General features: G+C 35.4%; 1 protein-coding gene across 4 annotated transcripts in view; it reads right to left on the bottom strand.

Annotated features, from left to right (window-relative positions):
* LOC134809620 (putative EGF-like and EMI domain-containing protein 1) overlaps nt 1–23,146 on the bottom strand; it is a 704,739-nt gene that overhangs the window by 40,198 nt on the left and 641,395 nt on the right. For 3 of the 4 annotated variants that reach the window (XM_063807317.1, XM_063807319.1, XM_063807322.1), the window contains 2 exons: nt 13,442–13,568; nt 11,045–11,187 (listed from right to left, as the gene is read on the bottom strand). In XM_063807317.1, the coding sequence (XP_063663387.1) occupies nt 11,183–11,187; nt 13,442–13,568 (132 nt within the window). In that variant the 3' untranslated portion in view covers nt 11,045–11,182. Of the gene's footprint in view, nt 1–10,086; nt 10,330–11,044; nt 11,188–13,441; nt 13,569–23,146 lie in introns of those variants that run through there. The other variant, XM_063807318.1, reaches the window with a different exon arrangement.

Genomic DNA, 23,146 nt, shown 5'->3' with positions numbered 1-23,146 from the left:
TTACTTTCCAAAATCTACGGGTATAGATTTTCATCCTCGATGGTAGTGTTTTATAATTGCATGCATGCTATAGTCAAGAACGTGGCCTCTAGAATGAGGCAAACCTGAGTTCTGCTCCACTTAGGAGCCATATGATCCGAGCAAGTTATTAGATTCAACTGTTAAAAAGGAAAATCAGACAGTTAATCATATCTAACAATCAGTTATCGTGAAGATTAAGCAAAATGTTATAAACATGCTTATATACTGTCTGGTATATTCTAATAACTTTATACAAGTCATTAGTCAATTATGTAATTATTATCACCCAAAGATAAATGTGCATAATCAGTTTGAGGAAAAATCTGTGAAAACAACTTTATCTGTACACTGGAGGCAATTGATTCACTGCATTTCACCTGATTAAATCATGAACAAAAGGGTAATAATATGAGCATATATAATACTTTATTGCAGGGGCGTCCAATCTTTTGGCTTAATTGGACCACCCTGAAAGAAGAAGAATTGTCTTGGGCCACATATAAAATACACTAACACTGATGATAGCTGATGAGCTAAAAAAAAAAATCACACAAAAAATCTCACTGTTTTAAGAAGGTTTATGGATTTTTGTTGGGCTGCATTCAAAGCTGTCCTGGGCCATGGGTTGGTCAAGCTTGCTTTAGTGCTTAAGAAGTATTCTCTCACAAGCAAATAATTTGGTTTTTGTATCAACCCTGTGAGTTAGAAAATATAAAATATTCCTATGGTTTACAAAGAAGAAGAAGAAAAAAGAGAAAAAAGAAAAAAAAGTATAAAACATCCAAAAGAAAAAGAAAAATACCAATAAATTCATGCCAGAATAGACCAAGACGACAAAGGAAAAATAAAAAAAGCTCTCAATAAGATTAATTTGTCCTAAATGGTTCTTTCAGGTAACTATAGTGGAAAAACATGATGTCACCTAGTGAACTGATATTGTCAAATCAAATGATGGGGATCTAATAAATATCAGATTTATTTAGCCTTTGTAAATAGCTGGCTATTGATTTCTCAAGTGTAGATGATTCACCCCAATAGTAAAGTTTCAGTTATAAGTTTATTTTTTTTTTTTTTTGAAACAGAGTCTCGCTCTGCAGCCAGGCTGGAGTGCAGTGGTGTGATCTCAGCTCACTGCAACCTCCACCTCCCAGGTTCAAGAGATTTTCCTGCCTCAGCCTCCCAAGTAGCTGGTATTACAGGCACGCACCACCACATTCAGCTAATTTTTGTATTTTTAGTAGAGACGGGGTTTCAACATGTTGGCCAGGATGGTCTCTGTCTCCTGACTCATAATCTGCCCGCCTCAGCCTCCCAAAGTGCTGGGATTACAGGTGTGAGCCACCGCGCCTGGCCTCAGTTATAACTCTTAACACATACATTATCACAAAGAAAACATATTATAAAAACATCTATTTAAAATGAATGCCATACATATAACACACGTTTATTTTTAAAAAGTACATTATTGCATAAAGTTTTCGTTTATTTTAAAAAATTGTATGTATGTAGATCAAAAAACAGATGCCATGTTTACCTTTCAACCAACAAACTAATACAGACTTTAATAGTCCTCAGACTATGCAACTTGGGAAAAGAGTTCCATTGCTTAATTGAATATGACCAATCTTTCTTGAAGTTCACATTTGATTAGATTTTCTTATTTAACATTTTCACCAATAAGAGTTTCTTTAAAAAACAATTGATCCCAAATAATTATTGAGTCTGGCAAAGTGAATGTCCAATTAATATACAATGAATTGATGAAATTTCTCAGAAAAGTGATTGTATCTAACTGAAGAGTTAAGAAAATTTTGTGGTCCTGTATATGCATGTTTTAGATTTTTATATAATATGCATATAATATAGTTTCTCTAAGAAATATTTATTCCAGCTCATATATTATTAAATATCTTAATAATTCATGTTCCACCTTGAGTATAATGATATTCAGATGTTCTATCTCCCAATCAAGTTTGAGAAACACTGTTTTAGAAGGACACATATCCAGATTATTCATTTAATTCATTATTTAATTTTCTTAAATTTCCTTGAATATGTCTTGATTAAGTAAAATATAAGCCAGCAAACTTGGTTAGTCAAATTTAAGGGGAATAAACTCATTAATATTATATGGGGTTCTTATCACAAGAGTTCTTAAACTAATGAACAGCAAAAAAAATAAAGTGAATGCAACTGTTCCTTATGGCTACAAATGAGGTACTGACCAATAATGCTTCTCAGAGGTTTATTTGGCACTTACATAATGAACTTAAAAAAAAAAAAAGCTATGTTTGTGTGGATTAATTCTGAGAATTGTGTTTATCATTCATTACAGAAATTGTTAAGCTGTGTCAACTGAAGGTATTCTTAAAATCTGTTGACAAAATAGTGTTTAAAATATAAAGTTTGAATAACATATGCCAAATAAGGTATGAAAACCATTAATATTTAAATTACTTTCCTTAAATGATGATGAAATCATTACAGGACCTTGAATCTCTCATTGGCTTTAATTTCTTATATTTGTATTTAACTACTTCTCCCATACACAGTGTGGAATCATAAACGGTGACAACGCAAGTTTGAAAGGTCTGTAACACTAAAGCTGGAATTCAAAGGGATTTCTGTAAAGTAAGATTCACTGACCCTCCTTGCCAAAAGAATGTCTCACATCTTAGAAAGGGGAATCGTGCTGCAATAAACACACGCATCCATGTGTCTTTACGGTAGAATGATTTATACTCCCTTAGGGTATATATTCAGTAATGGCATTGCTGATCGAATGGTAGTTCTTAGCTCTTTGGGGAATTGCCACACTGCTTTCCACAATGCTTGAACTAATTTACACTACCACCAACAGTATATAAGTATTCCCTTTTCTCTGCAATCTTGCCAGCATCTGTTATTTTTTGACTTTTCAATACTAGCCATTCTGATTGGTGTGAGATGGTATATCACTGTGGTTTTGATTTGCATTTATCTAATGATCAGTGATATTGGGCTTTTTTTCATAAGTGGGAGCTAAGTGATGAGAACTCATGGACACAAAGAGGGGAACAAGAGACACTGTGGCCTACTGGAGGGTGGAGGGTGGGAGGAGGGAGAGCAACAGAAAAAATAACTGTCGGGTACTCAGCTTAGTACCTGGGTGAGAAAACAATCTGTACAACAAACCACTGTGACATGAGTTTACCCATGTAGCAAACCTACACATGTACCCCTGAACCTAAAACAAAAGTTAAAAAAAAACAACCAAAAAGGGAATAATCAAAAGACATAAGGTGAGAGACATGAGAAAACAGAGATAAGAGATGAGAAAGTCTTGGTTCTGTGATTTTTTCACTATAGGACCAAATTAGTCTCAGTTTTCTTGCTTATGAACCAAAAAGACTGGGGAAGCTTTAAAGTCTCTTTAAATTCTGCACTTTTGTGATTGCAAGCATATAAGATTCTCTACTCCATAATTGTTGCCCGTTTGTTTTCTTTGGTTATCCAACACATAATATAGCTAGGATAAGTATTCCAAAGTATGAATAGAGTCTGTATTTTAGCCTGACAAGTTGAGATTAGGTTTATTTCCTCATTTATCAATTTTAAAATTTAAATAGATGTCTATAAAAACCATGTTGAACTGCAGGTATCTGTAAGCGAGAAAGATTTTTCTCATTACTAAAGTATACCTATATCTATTTGTAAAAACTTGAAATTTTAATGTCATTTTAACAGAAGATGTCTTAAATATATAATCCTAAAAGAAACTCCCAAACTCATAGATATGTCTATGTGTATGTGTGTGTCTGTTCATGTTCAATATTTTATTTAATAAATAATATAAAATTCAGTAGCCAAAATACTTAGATAACTCTAGCATTATTAGAATCCCCACACTTCAATCATGGCATGCCAGCAGCCATTTAGTGATTCTCAAAATGGATTTAATCCAATGTGCTACCCAATATTCTGTCTTTGGAATTTTGATGCCTTTATATAAACCCCATGGGTTATTCAAAATAGGGTATGTAAAGCTTCTATAAAATGCCCAGATGTTAGCAAAATTTTGGTCTTTTATTTTTCAACACTTATTCCTATATAACTTTTACAAAATTCAATTTTAAAAGAACACAATGTATTTTACATCTTCCTAATTGTCCTTAATGTTTTAAAAATTAATTTCTCATATTAATTGGACAGGCAAGAAAGGCAAAGTTCTCTAAAAGTTTCATCAACATTTTGATTTGTATTTCCAAAGACCCTTTTGAGAAATGTGTATTGGCTCACAGAGGATTCATGGGAAACTATAAAGTAATATAGGCCTTAGAATTCTCTCAGGCAATGACTAAAAACACCATGAAAATGTGTGATCAGGGCATCCAGACCAAGGATGCTTCTGAGGGCTCACTTAAGTAGATACTTATCTCTGTTTTTCACAAAAACTTTTCCCTGAGACACTAGTTTTTCCAAAACATTCCTCACAAAAAGGAACTCCTAAACAATTTGAAATTCTTTATTTGAAATTCTTTATGTACTCTGTCTTCCTCCTAGAAATTCACAAATCACAACATATTGGGTTCCCAAAAAGTACTGCAATAAAGTATACTATTTAGTCCTATTTAATCCAGAGTTTCCTAGTTATGGTGTTACCAAGTATAAAATCCAACCAATTCTACAGCCTTTCCCTGGTTCTACTTTACAGAATACTATTAATTTGTAAATTTGTAACTCCATCAAATACTCATCAGGAAACACTGCTCGAGGCCTCAAGGTCTTGGTACCATGACTGCCTTAGGCCCAGAGTGGACCCCAGGGAGCAGATATTTAGGAAAATGGCAAAAATCTGGGAAATGCATGACGGTTGTTAAAAATAGAATTATTAATTCAATTTTTATTTCATAGAGCATAATGATGTACTGATGTTTCATGTTTTAGTATGTTCAGAAACATGATAAAGTTATGAGCTGCGACTACGATATGCTTAGTAAAAATGACTGCTCTTCTGGTCCCCAGTAAAAGTATAACTCTACTTAAATGTGTAGCATGTCTTTGTTGCAAAAATGCCTAGTAAATAAAAATAAATGTACAGAAAGTATGTTTTCAAATAATTAAATTTTTAGTGTGAAAAATTTCAGGAGTGCAGGCAGTACACAACTATGTTATTCAAGTAGACCAGCAACTTCAGCCTGAGAACCCTACATGTTACTCAAATGTCATCAAGAAGTTTTTCCTGTATTAAAAGAAATAACCCTTGGTGAATATAGCACAACAATGTAATACACTTAATGTCACTGAACTGTACACTTAAAAATGGTTAAGATGGTATCTTTTATGTTATGTTCATTTTACCTTAATTTAAAAAAATCTAATCTTGTTTTGAAACCCCACTAAAGAGGCAAGATTTTGTTAATGTTTGTCAGAATTACTTGCCTAGTAATAAAATCAGATTTCAAAAAATGCCTAAAAACCCTCCTCTATCATTAGGAAACATTCATCTCCATTAAAAGAGAAGGCATAGTGGATGCTGAAAAGGATGCAACAGTTGTCAGAACATGAGGAATATTTTCTTTTTCTCTACTTCCACTACGTAAATCCTAATAACAGTAGGGCTTCAACAACAGCTTTGAAAGTGAACTTTCCTTTTACATTGCAAAGAATAATACAGCTTTCTATAAATGTGAAATGGTATTTCATGAGTTTTTTTTTTTAATTTAATTTCTATCACAGCACTAAGAGTAAAACGTGCTACATGAATTTAAGGTTAGGTAAAATATATTTGATTTATCGAAGTGTGCATTAACATTGGAGAATTAACAAATTTGTGAGAAATACACTTAGGAAAGGATTAATGAACTATAAAAGGATTGATGAACTATAAAACTGACTGCACAGCTAGAGATATTTAAAAACATTGCCCTTGTTGGCTATCATAGTCTCTTGACTGGAAGTTTATGAGGGCAGAGAACACATCCTTCTTGTTCACTACTACTTTTTTCATGCCTAAAACAGTACCTAGTATAGTAGGCACTACAAATTTTAAAATTATTTAGTGAATTCAAGGTAGAGTTAAAATGCAGAAAATTTCTTTGTAGACAATGGTTGAAAATTGACACGAATGAAGGCATTTTTCAATTAATAAACTATTTGAAATATTACCAATAGACCATTTAGATATCTAATCCGTCACGGGTTCCACTATTCATCAAACACATGTTGAATGCTCTCTCCAAAATTCATCCAAATCTCACATATGGAATTTTATTCACAAGCTTGTCAACACTTAAGCACTAAACATCCAGTTCTGAATCGTTTTGTCTGTTGAACTATTGCTGAATTTTTCTCATGAAGTCTCGGCAAAAAAATTATATTTAATACATTTTCTTATATCTTTTTTAAGTGGAGGCATTAATATTAAAACATTTTATATATTTTAAGGCTTCTGTTGGAAGAAAAACACCTAATTTGTTAATATATGTTATTTGAATTAATATTCTTCAAAATTAGAGCTGTTAGCACACAAACATTAAAATGAAGAATTATTAAATGGTGTTTCATGTAATCCTGATATAAGATTTAGAGATAAAACTCTAAATATTTGGAAGAACATAAAAGAGGCATCTATCACTTTTAAATGCATATCTTAGACTTTATTTATATTTAAGTTTTTTTATTTAGAAAAAGTAAAATATAAGCAGGAAAAGTGGAAAATAGTCTTCACATAATTAGCTAAAAGAGACAAAGCTTTGGAATGTCTTTTAAATCTATTTTAAAAGCTCAGCTACCTTTTTGTTTTTTTTCTATTACAGACCTAAGAAAAGTTATTTCAACTGAATTGCATACATAACTCCTAGAGTGTAGACAGTTGCTATTATTTGTTCACTTCATCAAATGCTCTTTTAAATTCTTGCTACATCTGTATTACCAGGTCCTAGAGAAACCAAGGTGAAAGAGGCCCAGGAGAGGCCAAACCCTCTTTGCTATTTCTAACAAAGGAAATGCCATTCTTGCCACTAACTCTTGGAATGATTTCCAAGTACTCTGAAAATAATTTAACCTGTGTCAAGTAGCTGTCTCATCTGGAAAACTCAATAAACGAATGTAGAAGTTAGAAAGAGTAGGGGAAAGTTAGGTGTCATAGTGAAATAGTTTATCCAGGCATGTAGAATTGAGACTCCAAATTAGCCAGCATACTTCCACACATCTGCTCACTTTTCTTTAAACTTGAGCTATATTATTGCAGAAAAGCATAATAATCCCCACTCTGATCTTGTATTTCAAATGAAAGAGGCTAAAACATCATAGCACATGCGCCTTTCTAGGTCGGTTAAATATTATGAGTGGATACATTTCCTTTGGAGATCAGCATTTTTACATTTAAAGGACAGATTAAACAGGGAGAAAAAGTAGAGGAGTAATATATAAAATATTTGTATCCAATGACAAGGATTCCAATTTTACATTAAACTTTAGCTTAAAGAGGACATGCCTATTAGATTATACTTCACTTAATAGTTGGATTCTTTAACATTTTGTGCAAATTATTTCTCGGCAGCCAAATCATACTTCACTGTACCTGAATAGTGGTTTACATGTAAAAACCTCAGGTAAATGCTTATGTACTGCCAAAGTGAACAGTAACCTTTATTTATTTGTTTAAAAAAGGTGAGGTCTTTGTACACTGTTTTCTTAATTTGAAGCAGTTTTAATGTGGCAGTTACAAAAAATAAAATTTTAAATTCTATTATATAAATTTTCAAGGAAACTATATTTCATAATTTTCCAGCTGTAGAATTAAGATTAATGTTTATTATATGTTGGTTTATGCATGAAATATTGCATATAATAATATTCAGGATATCTGCTAGTGTTCTTAAGCAGAACTGAGGTATTTTTAGGAGAGATCACTCTGCATTGCTTATCAAGATTTTTCAAGATAACCAAAAGTACAATGGAAATATTCTAGATTTTAAACATTTTCTCATTTTTATTTTTTAATATGAAAGATAACTTATAAAAATTTTTATAAAGAAAAGGGGCTACAGTAAATTGCACTTGTTCATGCTGACTGGTATAAGAATGAAAATTCAATTTGTCTAAAGGGTCCTGGGATGGCACAAATACAGGTTCATGCTCTGACTTTGCTTTCCCGGTCCCACAATTTGTTTTAGTGTTGGGTGGAAAGGGGATGAAAGGAGATAATATATGAAATATCTGCCATTTGCCAAGAAACTTGTTTAACATTTTACATATGGTTTCTCACTTATAAAAAGTTAAGTAATATAAAATCAAAAAGAATAGTCAAAATAAATCCCTTATTTTTATTCCTATCAAATCTAGATTTTTCTCATCTGCCTGAATAGAAATACGGTCTCTACTGAGGAAGAAAAGCCTGATTTCTTTCTCTTTTCCCTGTTTGTAGCCACAATTTTTTAACAGTCATGAAATAAAGAAAATCCAGAGGGGGCTGGCAGCCCAAGAGAGAATGCTGCTTTTATTTACTTTATTCTCTTTGAAGGTTAGATGGTGATAGTTGAGAGAAACTAAAACAATAGCAGGTAAAGAAAATGGGCAAACGTTCAGAATAAAGAATAGTTTTCAGCTGATTTGAAATAACAGATCATTAATGACTGATTTAAATGGTTAAAATGCACTGAAATGTAAATCTTTAATTCCAAATACTGGAGAAAAAAGGTAATTTATTTTATCTCATTTAAGACTAAACTAAATTAATAATCTCTTGGAGAAGCCAGGAGTGGTGGCTCATGTGTGTAATCTCAGTGCTTTGGAAGGTTGAGGCAGGAGGATAATTTGAGGCCTGGAGTTCAAGGCCAGCCTGGGTGACATAGTGAGACCTTCGTTTCTACAAATTTTTAAAAATCAGATGGGCATGGTAGTGCATGTCTGTAGTTCCAGCTACTTGAGGGGGCTGAGGTGGGAGGATTCCTTGTGCCCAAGAGTCTGAGGTTGCAGTGAGCTAGGATCATGCCACTGCACCCAAGTCTGGGCAACAAAGGGAGACTCTATCCCTAAAAAAATAAAAAGTATACGCCGGGCGTGGTGGCTCACACCTGTAATCCCAGCACTTTGGGAGGCTGAGGCGGGTGGATCACGAGGTCAGGAGACTGAGCCCATCCTGGCTAACAAGGTGAAACGCCATCTCTACTAAAAATACAAAAACTTAGGCGAGCGTGGTGGCACGTGCCTGTAGTCCCAGCTACTTGGGAGGCTGAGGCAGGAGAATGGCGTTAACCCGGGAGGCGGAGCTCGCAGTGAGCCGAGATCCCGAGATCCCGCCACTGCACTCCAGCCTGGGCGACAGAGTGAGCTTCCGTCTCAAAAAAATAAATAAAATAAAATAAATAAAAAATAAAATAAAAAGTACAACTTTTTTTTGGAAAGTGATCTCATTAACTCCCTTATATCATTTAATAACATTAAGTTTGACATGGCTGGTCATTATAGGTAGCTATATCTCTGCTCTGTTAAAAGTGCTGAGATTTAGAAAGATAATCATTAAGATGAGAAACTGTACTGAATTGATAAAAGTGTTTTTATAAATCCTTCAGTCAATTCTATCCTAAATCTGTTTTGATTTAAAAGCCACTCATACATCTTGTATAAATCAAATATTCAGTCATATAATTGTAATATTCTCTATTTTTATCCCAATAAAGCATGGGTAACATGAGAAACAACATTTCCAATCAAGAAAGTTTTGTTTGCTGATGTGAATTAACCAGTGGTCTGAAAAATTTAAGTGCTTATAGATTACTTGAGAGCAAAAATAAAATAGTATTTATTGCTGTATCTTTCTTGGCTTATCACAGTACTCATCTTAGGTTCATAAATGGCTATATAGTTGTCCTAAATGATGAACAATTTGAATCAAGATTACCACTGTGAATTAAAAGACTGATTACAAGTAGGTCCTGATTTATAGGAAATTTGTGTCACCCAGAGTAGGCTAAGCCCTGGCCTCGGTCACTGCTACCCAGTTTTTTCCTGTCTGCTGGCCAGTGACGGAGAAAACACACTAAACATTTTGATGTTTCACTATGAAAGTGCACGTCATTAGGTGGCTAAAGTCTTTATAGTCTCCCACACCAAAGTCATGTTTGAAAAACAATACATTAGCAATCCGGAGCAGAGTTTGTTATGAAGAAGGATACTGAGAATAAATAGATGAAATTCTAGATATTTCTAAAGAGGATCCAGCTATTTCATGGCCACTAAAGTCTTCAGTGAATAGGTGTGAATATTTCAGTGTAGTCCAACCTGAACTGAAAAGCAGTTCTTCCGTCCAAATTTAAATACCTCCTGTGCATATAAAAAAGGTCCACTTATTAGTCCAAACATTACTAAGATTGGGATCCTGAAATAACATTCTCTTATTATTGGCTATATTCTTCAGCAAAAAAACCATTGGGAAGGCTAGGCTAGAGAATGAGACTTGTGCTTGGAGATGACAAAGTTGAGACATCCTGTTATTTACCCCACAACAGGTCGGGGTGGGCTGAAGATGGCTGAGTGGCTGAGTAAGTACATTTCTCTGTCAAAGTTAAAATGATAAACCGTGGATGAAAGTCTGCAAAATTCTATTCACCAATTGAAAAGTTGTTAGTATTTGGATATTGAGGATCATCTGAACCACTTTCCTCACAGGTTGGGTCCATTGTCTTAAAAGGGCAGGTGCAGCTCCCACTGAGAGGGCTGCAGTGAGCTATGTAACCACACTGACACTGGAGAGCACAGTTTGGTCCATACAGGCCTGGCCTGCATTCTATGAGGGAGAAAATAAAAATAAAAGCAATTCAGATATGCTTTGCAAACACACAGTGTTCTTACTATTACTTCTTGGCATTCAATAAGATAATTATACGCTTGTGAAATATTCTTTTTTACCATGGGATATCTTCCCATGCTAGAATGCTATGTGATAAAAGTAAGAACATCAATGGAAAACAGGAGAAGGGTGGGAGTGTCAAGGAAGTTAGTGACAACACTGAAAAGAGAAGTCAGGACAGCAACTTACATTTTTAAGGTGCCTTCTCAGAATTAGAGACTTCAGTGGAGCTTTAGTGGTTGCATTGTGAAGGACACAGGGAAAGTTGGATAGTTGTCTTGAGGTCAGAAAAAGGCAACACCCATGCTGAACGCCCAATGCAGGAGACTAACCTTTAGGATGAAAACACAATTATTTGTGCTTATGTTATTGAAAATGAAATGACTTTAATTTCAACTGTTTCATTTCTTTAAATATGTCAGAAGGTCCATAGATCCCCTGATCTATGTCCTACAGACATCTTTAAATTGAATTACATTGTACTTGCAACAGAAAGAGAAATGATGGAAGATTATAGAAAGTGTTAGCTTAACCAAATGTTGACCAAAAAGGCCCGGCCTGGGTGTTTGCTCTTAGCCTGATTTCCAGTAGAGAATTAACAAGTTCTGTTTCTGAAGAATTATGAGGATAAGGAGAAAGCCCAGCCCAGCTCACGGAAACAGAAAATAGATTCATATTTCCTACTCGGTCAGACAGGACTGGGAAGAAACTCAGTTTATCAATGTTTAAGGATCAGAGAAACTCAACTGTGCAATCATAACAGTCACCTACCCTTGTGGAGTTTACAAAGTGGGTCTCTAATACAGTATCTCTGTTGGTTCTAACACCTGTGATGTGGGCAAGGCAGTGAGTTAAGCTCTCACATTCCACCGAGAAATAAACCTTGGTTTGGTATGGCTTAAAAGATCTTCTCAATTACTATAATATATCTCTGATAAACAGCAGAGCTGGGTTTTAGAATTCTTACCTAGTGCTCTTTCCCCATTTTACACTACTATATGAGTGGATGCAAGGTATTAAACATATGCAGAAGAAAGCCCTAATAAAAAAGTAAAAAGCAGGAAAGTGAGAATTTGGGAAATGTCAGTAAATATGAAGATACAGGCCCTGGGGCAAATTCTGAAACTTTGGGCAAATTTTTGTTAAAAACTTCTTTATTGACTCACTATCCTTTATGCTGGGTTAGAGATGAGCAGTTGGATGTACACTTTTTTATTCTTTTGCATTATGAACATAGGTTAAGATGTGGCCTAGCTCTCTTGCCTTAATTAACTAATTAGATTATAAATATAAGGCAAATAGAAACATAAACCAATTTTGCAATTAATTATTTTTACAAGGGTTCAACATTAGCAAACAGTAATTCAATCCCTTCCCAAATGACGGAGCAACAGTTTCCTTTAGGAAGAAGCTTTGGAGGCAGTGCAAATGCTGCTCTGAATCTTTAAACCATGAAACTTTGTGAAAAATTTTTTAAAATCCTATGTCATGTCAAATGAAGTTCAACCCAGATACCCCTGCCCAGTGTGTGGGAGGATTACTTAGTTTGGTGGCAAGATTGAGTGTTCTTATTAGAAAAAGAGTTGTGAGTCAGGATCTCTCCTGAGCACTCCAGAATCTGATTTTAATTTATAAAAATACCACATTTTCATGTTAATAATGATGTATATTTAAGACATCTGTTTGAATGTCTGCAAATGTTAATTTACCAATGGGGTGGGAGAATAATCCAATAAAAAGTTGTTATATTCTTTTATGAATTAATATTATGGCTGTTTAATAGCACCTTTACCAGAGTTCAAGTTAAAATGAGGTCTTTTATCTTTATGGTGTCTGCATAGACACAGCTGTTCACACTTAATATCACAGATGAACCGTGTTTAATTGAAAATAAAAATGAAAATAAAATACCTTGTAGGCCATCTGTGTAGGCCATGACTTTATTTAGAAATAACCCTTCTTTTAGCAATGAAGCTTCAACCCTTCTCTGTTGCAGATGAGAAAAGTAAATTCTGAGATTAAACCCTCTATTTTGGGTAATATCTGTGGCAGGGTCAGTCCTTCAGTTCTATTGTGAATTATATAAAACTTTTCATCTGATAAGCATCCATTAAGTCTAGTAGCAAGTGATTAGTTCAAAATTACTCAATCTACTCTCTCTTCTTCTTAAGACAGTCCCTGAAGAATTAGAACTTTATATTTTAGGTCATTATTTCTCTGAGTGAAAAGAAAAACGAAATACACATTTCAATTCCCAAAGAGTATCTGGAATCTTGGGTCTCAAGAATACTATCTGGACCACACCTTAATTGCCTTAATTCTCAGTGATTTCTATGAATCACCTTTGTGATGGGGCATTTAACTGTGTCCCTTTAAGTACTTACCACGTGTCCTCCGACAGCTGTAGCGTTGTTTGAGCTGCCTGTGATGTAACAGCTACAAACCCTGCTCATCATACTAAGGGGAAAGTATCAAGCAATTCTGGGCAATGCTCTTTAATAGAGTACCACTTCTAGCAGGAAAATGTCTACAGATCTCTGTATAACCATGGGTCAGGGGGGAGTCCTGAGGTGCTTTGGGTCTTACCAGCATCACATTTGGCTCCAGTTCTCCCAGGGGGGCAGAGGCATTTTTCAGTTTTTGGGTGGCAGAAGGTTTCTCCTTCACAGTCACAAAGTTGATGGCAATCATCTCCAAACATGCCAGGTGAATACTGACCAAAAAAGGAGAAGTGCTGAAAAATTAACACCTTGCACTTTCATTAATGCATCTTAATTAAAGTTAAATATAAAATTTCCCCAAGATTGAGTTCCAAATAGTAAAGTGGGATGATACTGGAATTTGCTGGTCAAAAGAAGAGAGAAAAGTTTTGGAATATCAGAACGAAGGTCCATTCTAAACTGATTTGACATGCAAGTCTTAAAGTTGATTTACTTTAACACTAGTATATATCCTTTAGAATGCAAATAAAATTTTTGAAGCTAGGAGCTTTAGGAAGGAAACCAAGTCTACGAGCCAAGCATCTTACTTTTAATATTTCCCCTTAAAGTGTTTTTATTATTCATCTCTCTAGAAGACAATAAACTCCATGTTTTTCACTATATTTCCAGAATTTAACACAGGGCCTGCTGCTTGTCATGTGATAGTATACTAGAGTCAGGTTGGAATTTGTTCTTATTGCTACCACAGATATATAATGGGTGACATTTTATTGAATCACTAAATAATACATGAATAATGAAGGATGTACAAAAAGAGATGTGAGTCAGTATCTCTCCTGAGCACTCCAGAATCTGATTTTAATTTATAACCAATTACTTCTTCTGATGTTCAGCCAGAAAATTATTGATCTTCTCCAGTCTTGGAGGTAAAATCTCCAAGAGGTTTAAGTCCTCCATATTGGACTTACTAAGAGACAATTCTGTATTGTACTTGATTGGCCACCTAAGGAAATGTTTCAAAGATTAAATTTTACAGACTTTAAAACCTAACTTCCTTACAAGATATTTACCTACCGTATATGCATCATATTCTTTTGCCCTCTTTCTTCCTCCTTCCTTTCTCTCACACCATCTCTGTCATTTACTCCCAGGACTTCAAATATCAAAAACTATATGATATCACCTTCCACAGATACTCTCTTATTTATTTAAATAATTTAATTTAAAAATCATTCTCACTAAATTTAGCCTGAACACATTGCTTCTTTATGTCTTATTTATGATCGTGCCACTGCAGCCAGAAAAATATTGATATTTTTCTTTATAGTGACAACTGAGAACATAGTATGAGACTAACATATAGATCCTTTTTAAAGGCCACAGACAATAACTTTGACTACCATTATCATCATACTATAATTATAATAATCATGATTGTTGTAACTATAGACACAAGACTATACATAATATAGGCCAAAACAGGACTTTGTGTTGTTTACTGAGTTAGTGGCTTTTAGGGCTTTATAATATTTTGTTTCAGACTGAGTAGCCCAAATTCTCACCTTTATATCTTTATCTCCACTCATGGCCATGATTACTTTGTAGTGGTAAATGCCTAATTCACATCTTTAAATATTTTCATAAATTTCTTGTATCTCTTTTAATGCCATTGAACCCAATACATAGGTCACATTTGTTAAAAGCATTTAATGAAATGTTTATTCTCATTCAGAGGTAGAATCCTTGTCCATCAAAGACTAACAGTTTTAGTGGTGTTTTGAAATATCTCACAACTTTATATAAAGGAAAATAAAATTTTGACCAATCAGCCACAAAATCAGAAGGACTCATTACATTGGCCGTTGAGTGAATTTCTACCACTTTAATGTGCAAGTTGAATGTTTAAGTAATTATTGCATATTTTCAGTTTCGTTTACATGTTTGTCACCAGATGAGAAGATCTCATAGTCACACAGAATTCTCGCACTTGTGTCCTTAAAAATGCTCTGGCAATACTTTTTTCACATTGGCTGCCATGGACACCTGCTGGGCAAATGCACTGTTCACTTGCTGCATTACAACTAGCTCCATTTTTTGCAGTCACAGATGTGAGCACAATTCAAGCCATAAAATCCCGGAGGGTACACTGGGAAATGGAAATGTCAAAATACTATTACTTTAAAAATAAATAAAAGGCAAATTAGAATTTTATTTACTTTAAAAGTAAATGAAAGGAAAATTAGAATATGTTCAATTCATTTGTTTCCCAATATCAAATAAAGAGATGAGCGAATTGGAAAGAAAGAAAAAATTGTATGGAGAAGCACATTGACAATAGTTTGATCATACAAATAACTGAATATATAGGTGCCAGTTTCTATAATTAGTCTAGAAAAATGAATGAGGAAATTGAAATAGCTTTAAGTAGATCATGCTTATGTCCTATGATGTGCACATAAACATTTGGCCAAAGCCTTTCCTAAAATCCTTCAATACTGGCTGGGTGCAGTGGCTCACGCCTGCAATCCCAGGACTTTGGGAGGCCAGGGCAGGTGGATCACGAGGTCAGGAGTTTGAGACTAGCCTGACCAACATGGTGAAACCCCATCTCTACTAAAAATACAAAAATTAGCCGGGCATGGTGATGCATGTCTGTAATCCCACCTACTCAGGAGGCTGAGACAGGAGAATCGCTTGAACCCGAGAGGCAGAGGTTGCAGTGAGCCAAGATTGTGCCACTGCACCCCAGCCTGGGTGAGAGGTGACAGAATGAGACTCCATCTCAAAAAAACAAAACAAAACAAAACAAACAAACAAAAAAAAAACAAAGAAAAAACAGAAAAAATAAAGGAAAAAAAATCCTTCAATACCTTAAAGACATAAAGAAGCAATGTGTTCAAATCCAGGCTAAATTTAGTGAGAATGATTTTTAAATTAAATTATTTAAATAAATAAGAGAGTATCTGTGGAAGGTGATATCATATAATTTTTGATATTTGAAGTCCTGGGAGTAAATGACAGAGATGGGTGTGAGAGAAAGGAAGGAGGAAGAGAAGAAGGAAGAAAGAGAGTAAAAGAATATGATGCACATACAGTAGGTAAATATCTTACAAGGAAGTTAGGTTTTAAAGTCTGTAAAATTTAACCTTTGAAACATTTCCTTAGGTGGCCAATCAAGTACAATACAGAATATGTAAGTCCAATATGGAAGACTTAAAACCTCTTGGAGGTTTGGCAAAAGTATTAAACAATATATGCAGAAAACTATTTATTGATACAAAGTTTATAATACCAAAAGCTTAGAAAAGAATATTAATATGACCATGATCTGCTTCTAAATAATACCATAGAGGTACAGAGTGAGGGATTGGCTGGAAGTATAGATGACACAAGATTAATCATAAATTGATTGATTATTGTTGAAGGTGAATGACAGATATATGGAGATTCATTATACCGTTATATCATTCTCTTAACTCTTGCATGTGTTTGAAATGTTACATAATAAAAACTTTAAATGATAGAATCAATGGTAAAAATATCCCACATACTAAATGCCAGAAAATTACTCAATTTACAATCAAAAAGAGCATGGACATGATAGTACTGTCTGTTTTTAAAAAGCTGATTTTGTAATCTCAAATCACAAAACTGACAAGAGCCATCTCCCATGAATTAGGCAGGATATCCATCTTTTCAAAATCCCATGAAAAATGGCCTTGAATCTTAGATTTGGAAGGACTGTCAGGTATTATTCAGCTCAATACCCTCATTTTCAGATGGGAAAATTAAATCACAAAGAGGATGCGAACTGCCCAAAGATAGACCACATGGTATTAGCAGAGCTAGGGTTAGCATTCGTGTTTATCCATGCCCATTGCAATGTGGTTTCTTCTATACCATGTTGTTGAATTTCATGACAGTTGAACTAGTAGTGACGGAGAGTAGATAATCACACTCATTTTCACTAAGTCTGAAGAGTCACACCACCCGCAGTTGAAACCATCTGGGTAAACGTACATTGTGAATTTTTTTCTGCTCTGAGTGCCTCAAGTTTAGGCCTCCAGCACAATGTTCTCATCCACACTTTGCCAGAACCTTTGCTCTGTAATCTGCCAAAATACAGTGTCTCCTACAATAGTGTGCTCTAAATAAAGTTGGTGCTTTCCAGTGTTGTACAAAATAATAAATTGTGGTTCAGGAAAACAAACATTAGAACAACTATCAATATTCATTTTATCCATTTTTATCAATTTAAGCATTTATCTACATTTTATAATATACTTATTAGTCAAGACGTGCAAGAATGTCATTTATAAATAAAAATGCATGTATAGTGGTATAGCAGGCCCCCCATCCATGGAGAATACATTCCAAGACTCCCAGTGGATGTCTGAAAGCTCAGATAGCATTGAACCCTATATACACTATGTTTTCCACTATACATACATAACAATAATAAAGTTTAATTCATAAGTTAGGCATAATAAGGCATTCACAGTAACTAATAAAAAAATTACATCAATGTACTTAGAGTTTTGCCAATCTTACAAAAATCTTACTGTACTGTACCACAGGTAAACCACAGGCAAAGGGGGACTACTGTACTGATTAAATTTTTTCCTGATGAAACAAATTTTGGAGACTTTTGGGTGGTCCTCTTCCCTCTTTGCAGCTGTGCCTATTCTTATTCATGTGATCTGGCTTCTCCCAGAGCCCTGTATCCTCCGCCTTGCCTGCCTCAAAGCCTCAGAGGTGGTGGAGATTCTTCAGCTTCATGCCTAGAAACTCAAGACTTAGTAGATTTGGTGTCCACAAAGCCTTTCTTTAGGCTTAAAAAGTGGCTGGTAGGGGAGTTAAGTTTAGGTCTCAGAGGAGCTCTTTCACATTAATACTATTTCAATTACTTAAGGAGTTTAGGAGTTTTCATGTGATATTTCAGTAACAATATCAATCATATTTACATAACAATTTTATTGGAAATTCAATTATAGTTCTAAACAACTTGAATTAGCTTACTGGAAAATAGCTTCTTCACAAGTTTCTGCTGTATTTTATCAACCAATGACAGTATTCTCAAAAGTAGATCCTTTTTTTTTTTTTTGAGACGGAGTCTTGCTCTGTTGCCAGGCTGGAGTGTAGGGGCGCAATCTTAGCTCACGGCAACCTCCGCCTCCAGGATTCAAGCGATTCTCCTGCCTCAGCCTCCAGAATAGCTGGGACTACAGGCGCCCGCCACCATACCCAGCTAATTTTTGTATTTTTAGTAGAGACGAGGTTTCACCATATTGGCCAGGTTGGTCTCGATCTCTTGACCTCATGATCTGCCCACCTCGATCTCCCAAAGTGCTGGGATTACAGGTGTGAGCCACTGCATCCGGCCTAAAGTAGATCTTTATTGAGGGAAAAAAGGCAGTGAATCAACTTGCTTTTTTCACAATAATCTCCTGTCCACCCAAGGCCACAAATAGACCTTCTATCTGCAGAATTGCAAAGGCCACCATTTTTGCAAGTACATTTTAGCTGATAATTGAGGCCATGTCTTATCTGGGGACAACCTGTAATAAAATTTTGTAAAAATAAAATAATACAACACTTTTCTCTTCCTTTCTTCCTTCCTTCCTTCCTTCTGTTCTTTCTCTCTTTCTCTTTTTTTTTTTTTTAAAGGAGTCTTGCTCTGTCACCTAGGCTGGAATGCAGTGGTATGATCTTGGCTCACTGCAACCTCTGCCTCCCAGGTTCAAGCAATTCTCCTGCCTCAGCCTCCTGAGTAGTTGGTACTACAGGTGCATGCCACCACACCTGGCTAATTTTTGTATTCTTAGTAAAGACAGTGTTTCACCTTGTTGGTCAGGCTGGTCTCAAACTCCTGACCTCAGGTGATCCACCCACCTTGACCTCCCAAAGTGCTGGGATTACAGGCGTAAGCCATGGTGCTCAGCTGGAAAAACAACATTTTTCTCTACTTCAGATACAGTAACTGTATCTAGATGGCAAAAGCTTAAGAAATGTTAAAATTAAAACAAAGAACTACTCACATGTTATCTGTAAGGTAGCAAATATATCACTTTCATTCATTCATTTTTTTCATTCACTCCATGAATATTGATTAATACTATGTGTTTGGTATACTGGGACCTGCAGAGACCCTTGTGAAGAAGGAGCAGTCAATCCTGGATGACTAGGGATAAGATTTTATATATTTACTTTCATAACTGATAAAGAAGAAAAATGAGCAGTTTGTTTTCAAGTTACTGAAATGGTAAAAGTATTTCAACTTACAGAGGTGGGTGACACAAACTAAAATGCACTACCAGGAGGAATTAAGACACAAGTGGCCCGGGGGTGGTGGCTCACGCCTGTAATCCCAGCACTTTGGGAGGCCAGGACAGGCGGATCACAAGGTCAAGAGATCAAGACCATCCTGGCCAACATGGTGAAACCCCATCTCTACTAAAAATACAAAAATTAGCTGGGCGTGGTGGCGGGCGCCTGTAGTACCAGCTATTCCAGAGGCTGAGGCAGGAGAATCCAGAGGCTGAGGCAGGAGAATCCGGAAGCTGAGACAGGAGAATCACTTGAACCCGGGAGGCGGAGGTTGCAGTGAGCCATGATGGTACCACTGCACTCCAGCCTGTCGACAGAGAGAGACTCCGTCTAAAAAAAAAAAAAAAAAAAAAAAAAAAAAAAAAAAAAGACACAAGTGAACGAAACTAACCAGACAAGGAAAACGGAGCCTCTCTTTCTTCAGTGTCAGGGAAAAGATAATTGAATGATGAGAAGTGCAACCGATGGGAGTGCAAAGCCCCTCCAAGGTGAGAATCAGACTTGCATTTTGTTGCTTTTGCTATGAAGAATGCAAACCCAATATTGCCAGCTAATATGACTTTTTAAGGAAAACTCAGAAGTCCATATTTTATGTGAAATTAACAAATCTTTGAAAGTTGACCACTAATTAAAATTGTTTTACAGCGCTGCTAAAAGCCAAAACTATGACAGCCAATTCAAACATATTTGTGGCTACATTTGGCCAACAGCCTGCCATTTATGACCTGAAGTTTATAGTATTTTTACATAATAATATTTTCCACATGGATTATCTCATTTAATACTAAAAAATACCCCTGTGATGTGGGTAGCAGTATTCTTATTTTACTCTTGAGAAAATTGAAGCTCTGAGTCTAAAGTCTTGCTTAAACTTAAACAGCCTATAAGGATAAGAACTAAGAGTCAAATCTAGACTATCTGACTTCCAGTCAAATTATTTCTATTCCAACTAGCAGAAGCAACCTTAGAGTAATTTTTTAAATTCCAGCTAGCAGAATAAACATTAGAGAAATTTTTATATTCCAGCAAGTAGGAAAAAAAGAGTTAGGGAGACTTTTTTTTTTTAACTTGCCCAAAGGCATTGGTTAATACATAGCAGAACAGGTACATGAATTCAATCTGCATGATACTTTCTTTATTGCTTTTATTTGAGCAACTAGCTGCACTGAATTCCAGTACCAAATGAAAAAAATTTTTTGATTTTGTTACTTAAATAACAGTTATAGTTGTACAAATAATGGTTGAATCATCATTATACGTGCAATAGACTATCTTTAATTAAATCCATTTTACCTTTTGCGTATAGGGCAAATTAAGCAGAATCAATATCAGGTGTTATTAAAATAAACTTTTGCCTGTTTTCCTTCTACGCGCCTAAAACAACCCTGTCCTCATCAGCCAGGAGACCCACTCATCTACCAGCCTATATGTTGAAATGGATTGATGAAATCAACAAATCTGTGAAAATACAGGACTTCTACTAAGCCAAGATAAGATTTAAAACATAATTGGGAAAAAAAAGCATAATTGAAAAACTAAGAAAAACTTAGAAATATTTACTTCTACAGGTCTAGGTCTTATGACAATATTGACACAGAATTGTGTAAATGACTTTATGGCCTTTTTAAACTTTATGTAATCACATGTTAATTATTTCAAACAATATACAAAAACATATTATGAAAAAAAAGTATTCCATTCCTGTGTTCCAGTATTCTCAGTTCTTTTCTTAAAAACATCATCAAAAACGTCATAATTACCAGCTATTTTCTGTATCACAGGCTTCACTTCTTTCAATAAGACTTACCTTGAGTACTCTAAATTTTCAACACACCCTGCGCTCTCCAGCCTTATTTCATGCTCTTTTTTCTCTTACCACAGATTTTACTCCCTCTAGAGCACACACACACACACACGCACACATACACACACACACACGTTACTCTTAAGAAGATCTGGTTGCTGTAAGTTACAATACCACATATGGTTTTGTTCTCCTTTAACAGGATACCCGAAAGGCACGTATAGTCCATATTGCCAAAAGATGTGTAAGTGACTAACTGTGGCATCTGTGACGCCATGATTGGCACCTGTATCTTCCCTCCTGGCTTCACTGGGGCCGACTGAAGTCAAATTAAGTTATTCTTACCTTTTATGGAGTGGATACGCTGATCATTCCAAGGCCCAATACTGTTAGCAAAAGTACTAAAGCTGAGAGCTGGCATTTTTAAGAACTGTAGTTAAAGAGTAAATGTTGTTGCAATTATTTTACTTCCTAATTTACAGTACTAACAGCAAACACAAACTGACCTAAACTCTAGGTTGAAGAATATTTATGTAGGAGTTTGGTTGAAAGCTACAGTCAGTGAAAGTAGCCAAAGAGATCTTTTTGGTGATAACCCCCCTTGCCCCAGGAACACTAGACTCAAGTCCGTATTAGAAAATACGTTTGCCAAGATCAGAGCAGACTTAAGATTCCTGTGTTCACAATGTCAAACTCATTGTCTAAAGTTCCACAATTTCATTTATGCTCAGCAATTTCCTAGCTCAAAAGTAAGTGGTTTCCCTGCTCACCAAAAAGTAAACAGTTTCCTAAAAGCCAAAGACCTTAAATTAACTACTTATCACAAAAACAACTATTGACATAAAGTTTAAGGCACTGGATTGAAGAGCCCTTACAAATGCACAGGCTTAGACACTCTGAGGATATGACTACCAAGTATATTTTGTTTTTTTGTTTTTTTTTTCAGATCTGCCATTTTAAAAATATTTATATAGTTTTGCTTAACCCAAATAACTCAACCCATAGTCATACACTCTGACTCCTCTGACCCTTCAGGTGACAGTCAGAATGAAACACTCACATATGAAGCCACGATTATGATAAATTCTAGGGAGGATAAAAGAGGCAATGAGCAGGAGAGTGCATTGTGGGGAAGTCAGTTCTGGCAATACTGTATTTTTGACATGGGTGTTACGAATGAGGATGTTCACTTTGTCATCATCCATTGAACTGCACATTTGTGTTTTTGTGCTTTATTCTGTAATCTTATTAATTAAAAAAGTACCTCCAATAGGCCGGACGCTGTGGCTCACGCCTGTAATCCCAGCACTTTGGGAGGCCGAGGCAGGCAGATCACGAGGTCAGGAGATAGAAACCATCCTGGCTAACATGGTGAAACCTGTCTCTATTAAAAATACAAAAAACTAGCCGGGCGTGGTGGCGGGCGCCTGTAGTTCCAGCTACTCGGGAGGCTGAGGCAGAAGAATGGCATGAACCTGGGAGGTGGAACTTGTAGCGAGCCGAGATCGCGCCACTGCACTCCAGCCTGGGCAACACAGCGAGACTCCGTCTCAAAAAAAAAAAAAAAAAAAGTACCTCCAACAGATCTTAAAATAAAGATGGAAGTACTGCCTTAACACACACCTCAACATAAGTAAACTAGATTGTGAAATACCTTCATTTGAGATTCCTTCATTTGGATGAAGGATAGCTAAATTTGTAACTAGACAGGGTACTACA

Source organism: Pan troglodytes, chromosome 2, assembly GCF_028858775.2.
Source record: "Pan troglodytes isolate AG18354 chromosome 2, NHGRI_mPanTro3-v2.0_pri, whole genome shotgun sequence".
Classification (NCBI taxonomy): Eukaryota; Metazoa; Chordata; class Mammalia; order Primates; family Hominidae; genus Pan; species Pan troglodytes.
Note: the sequence above shows the minus strand (reverse complement) of the source record. Positions and strands in the feature narration are given on the sequence as shown.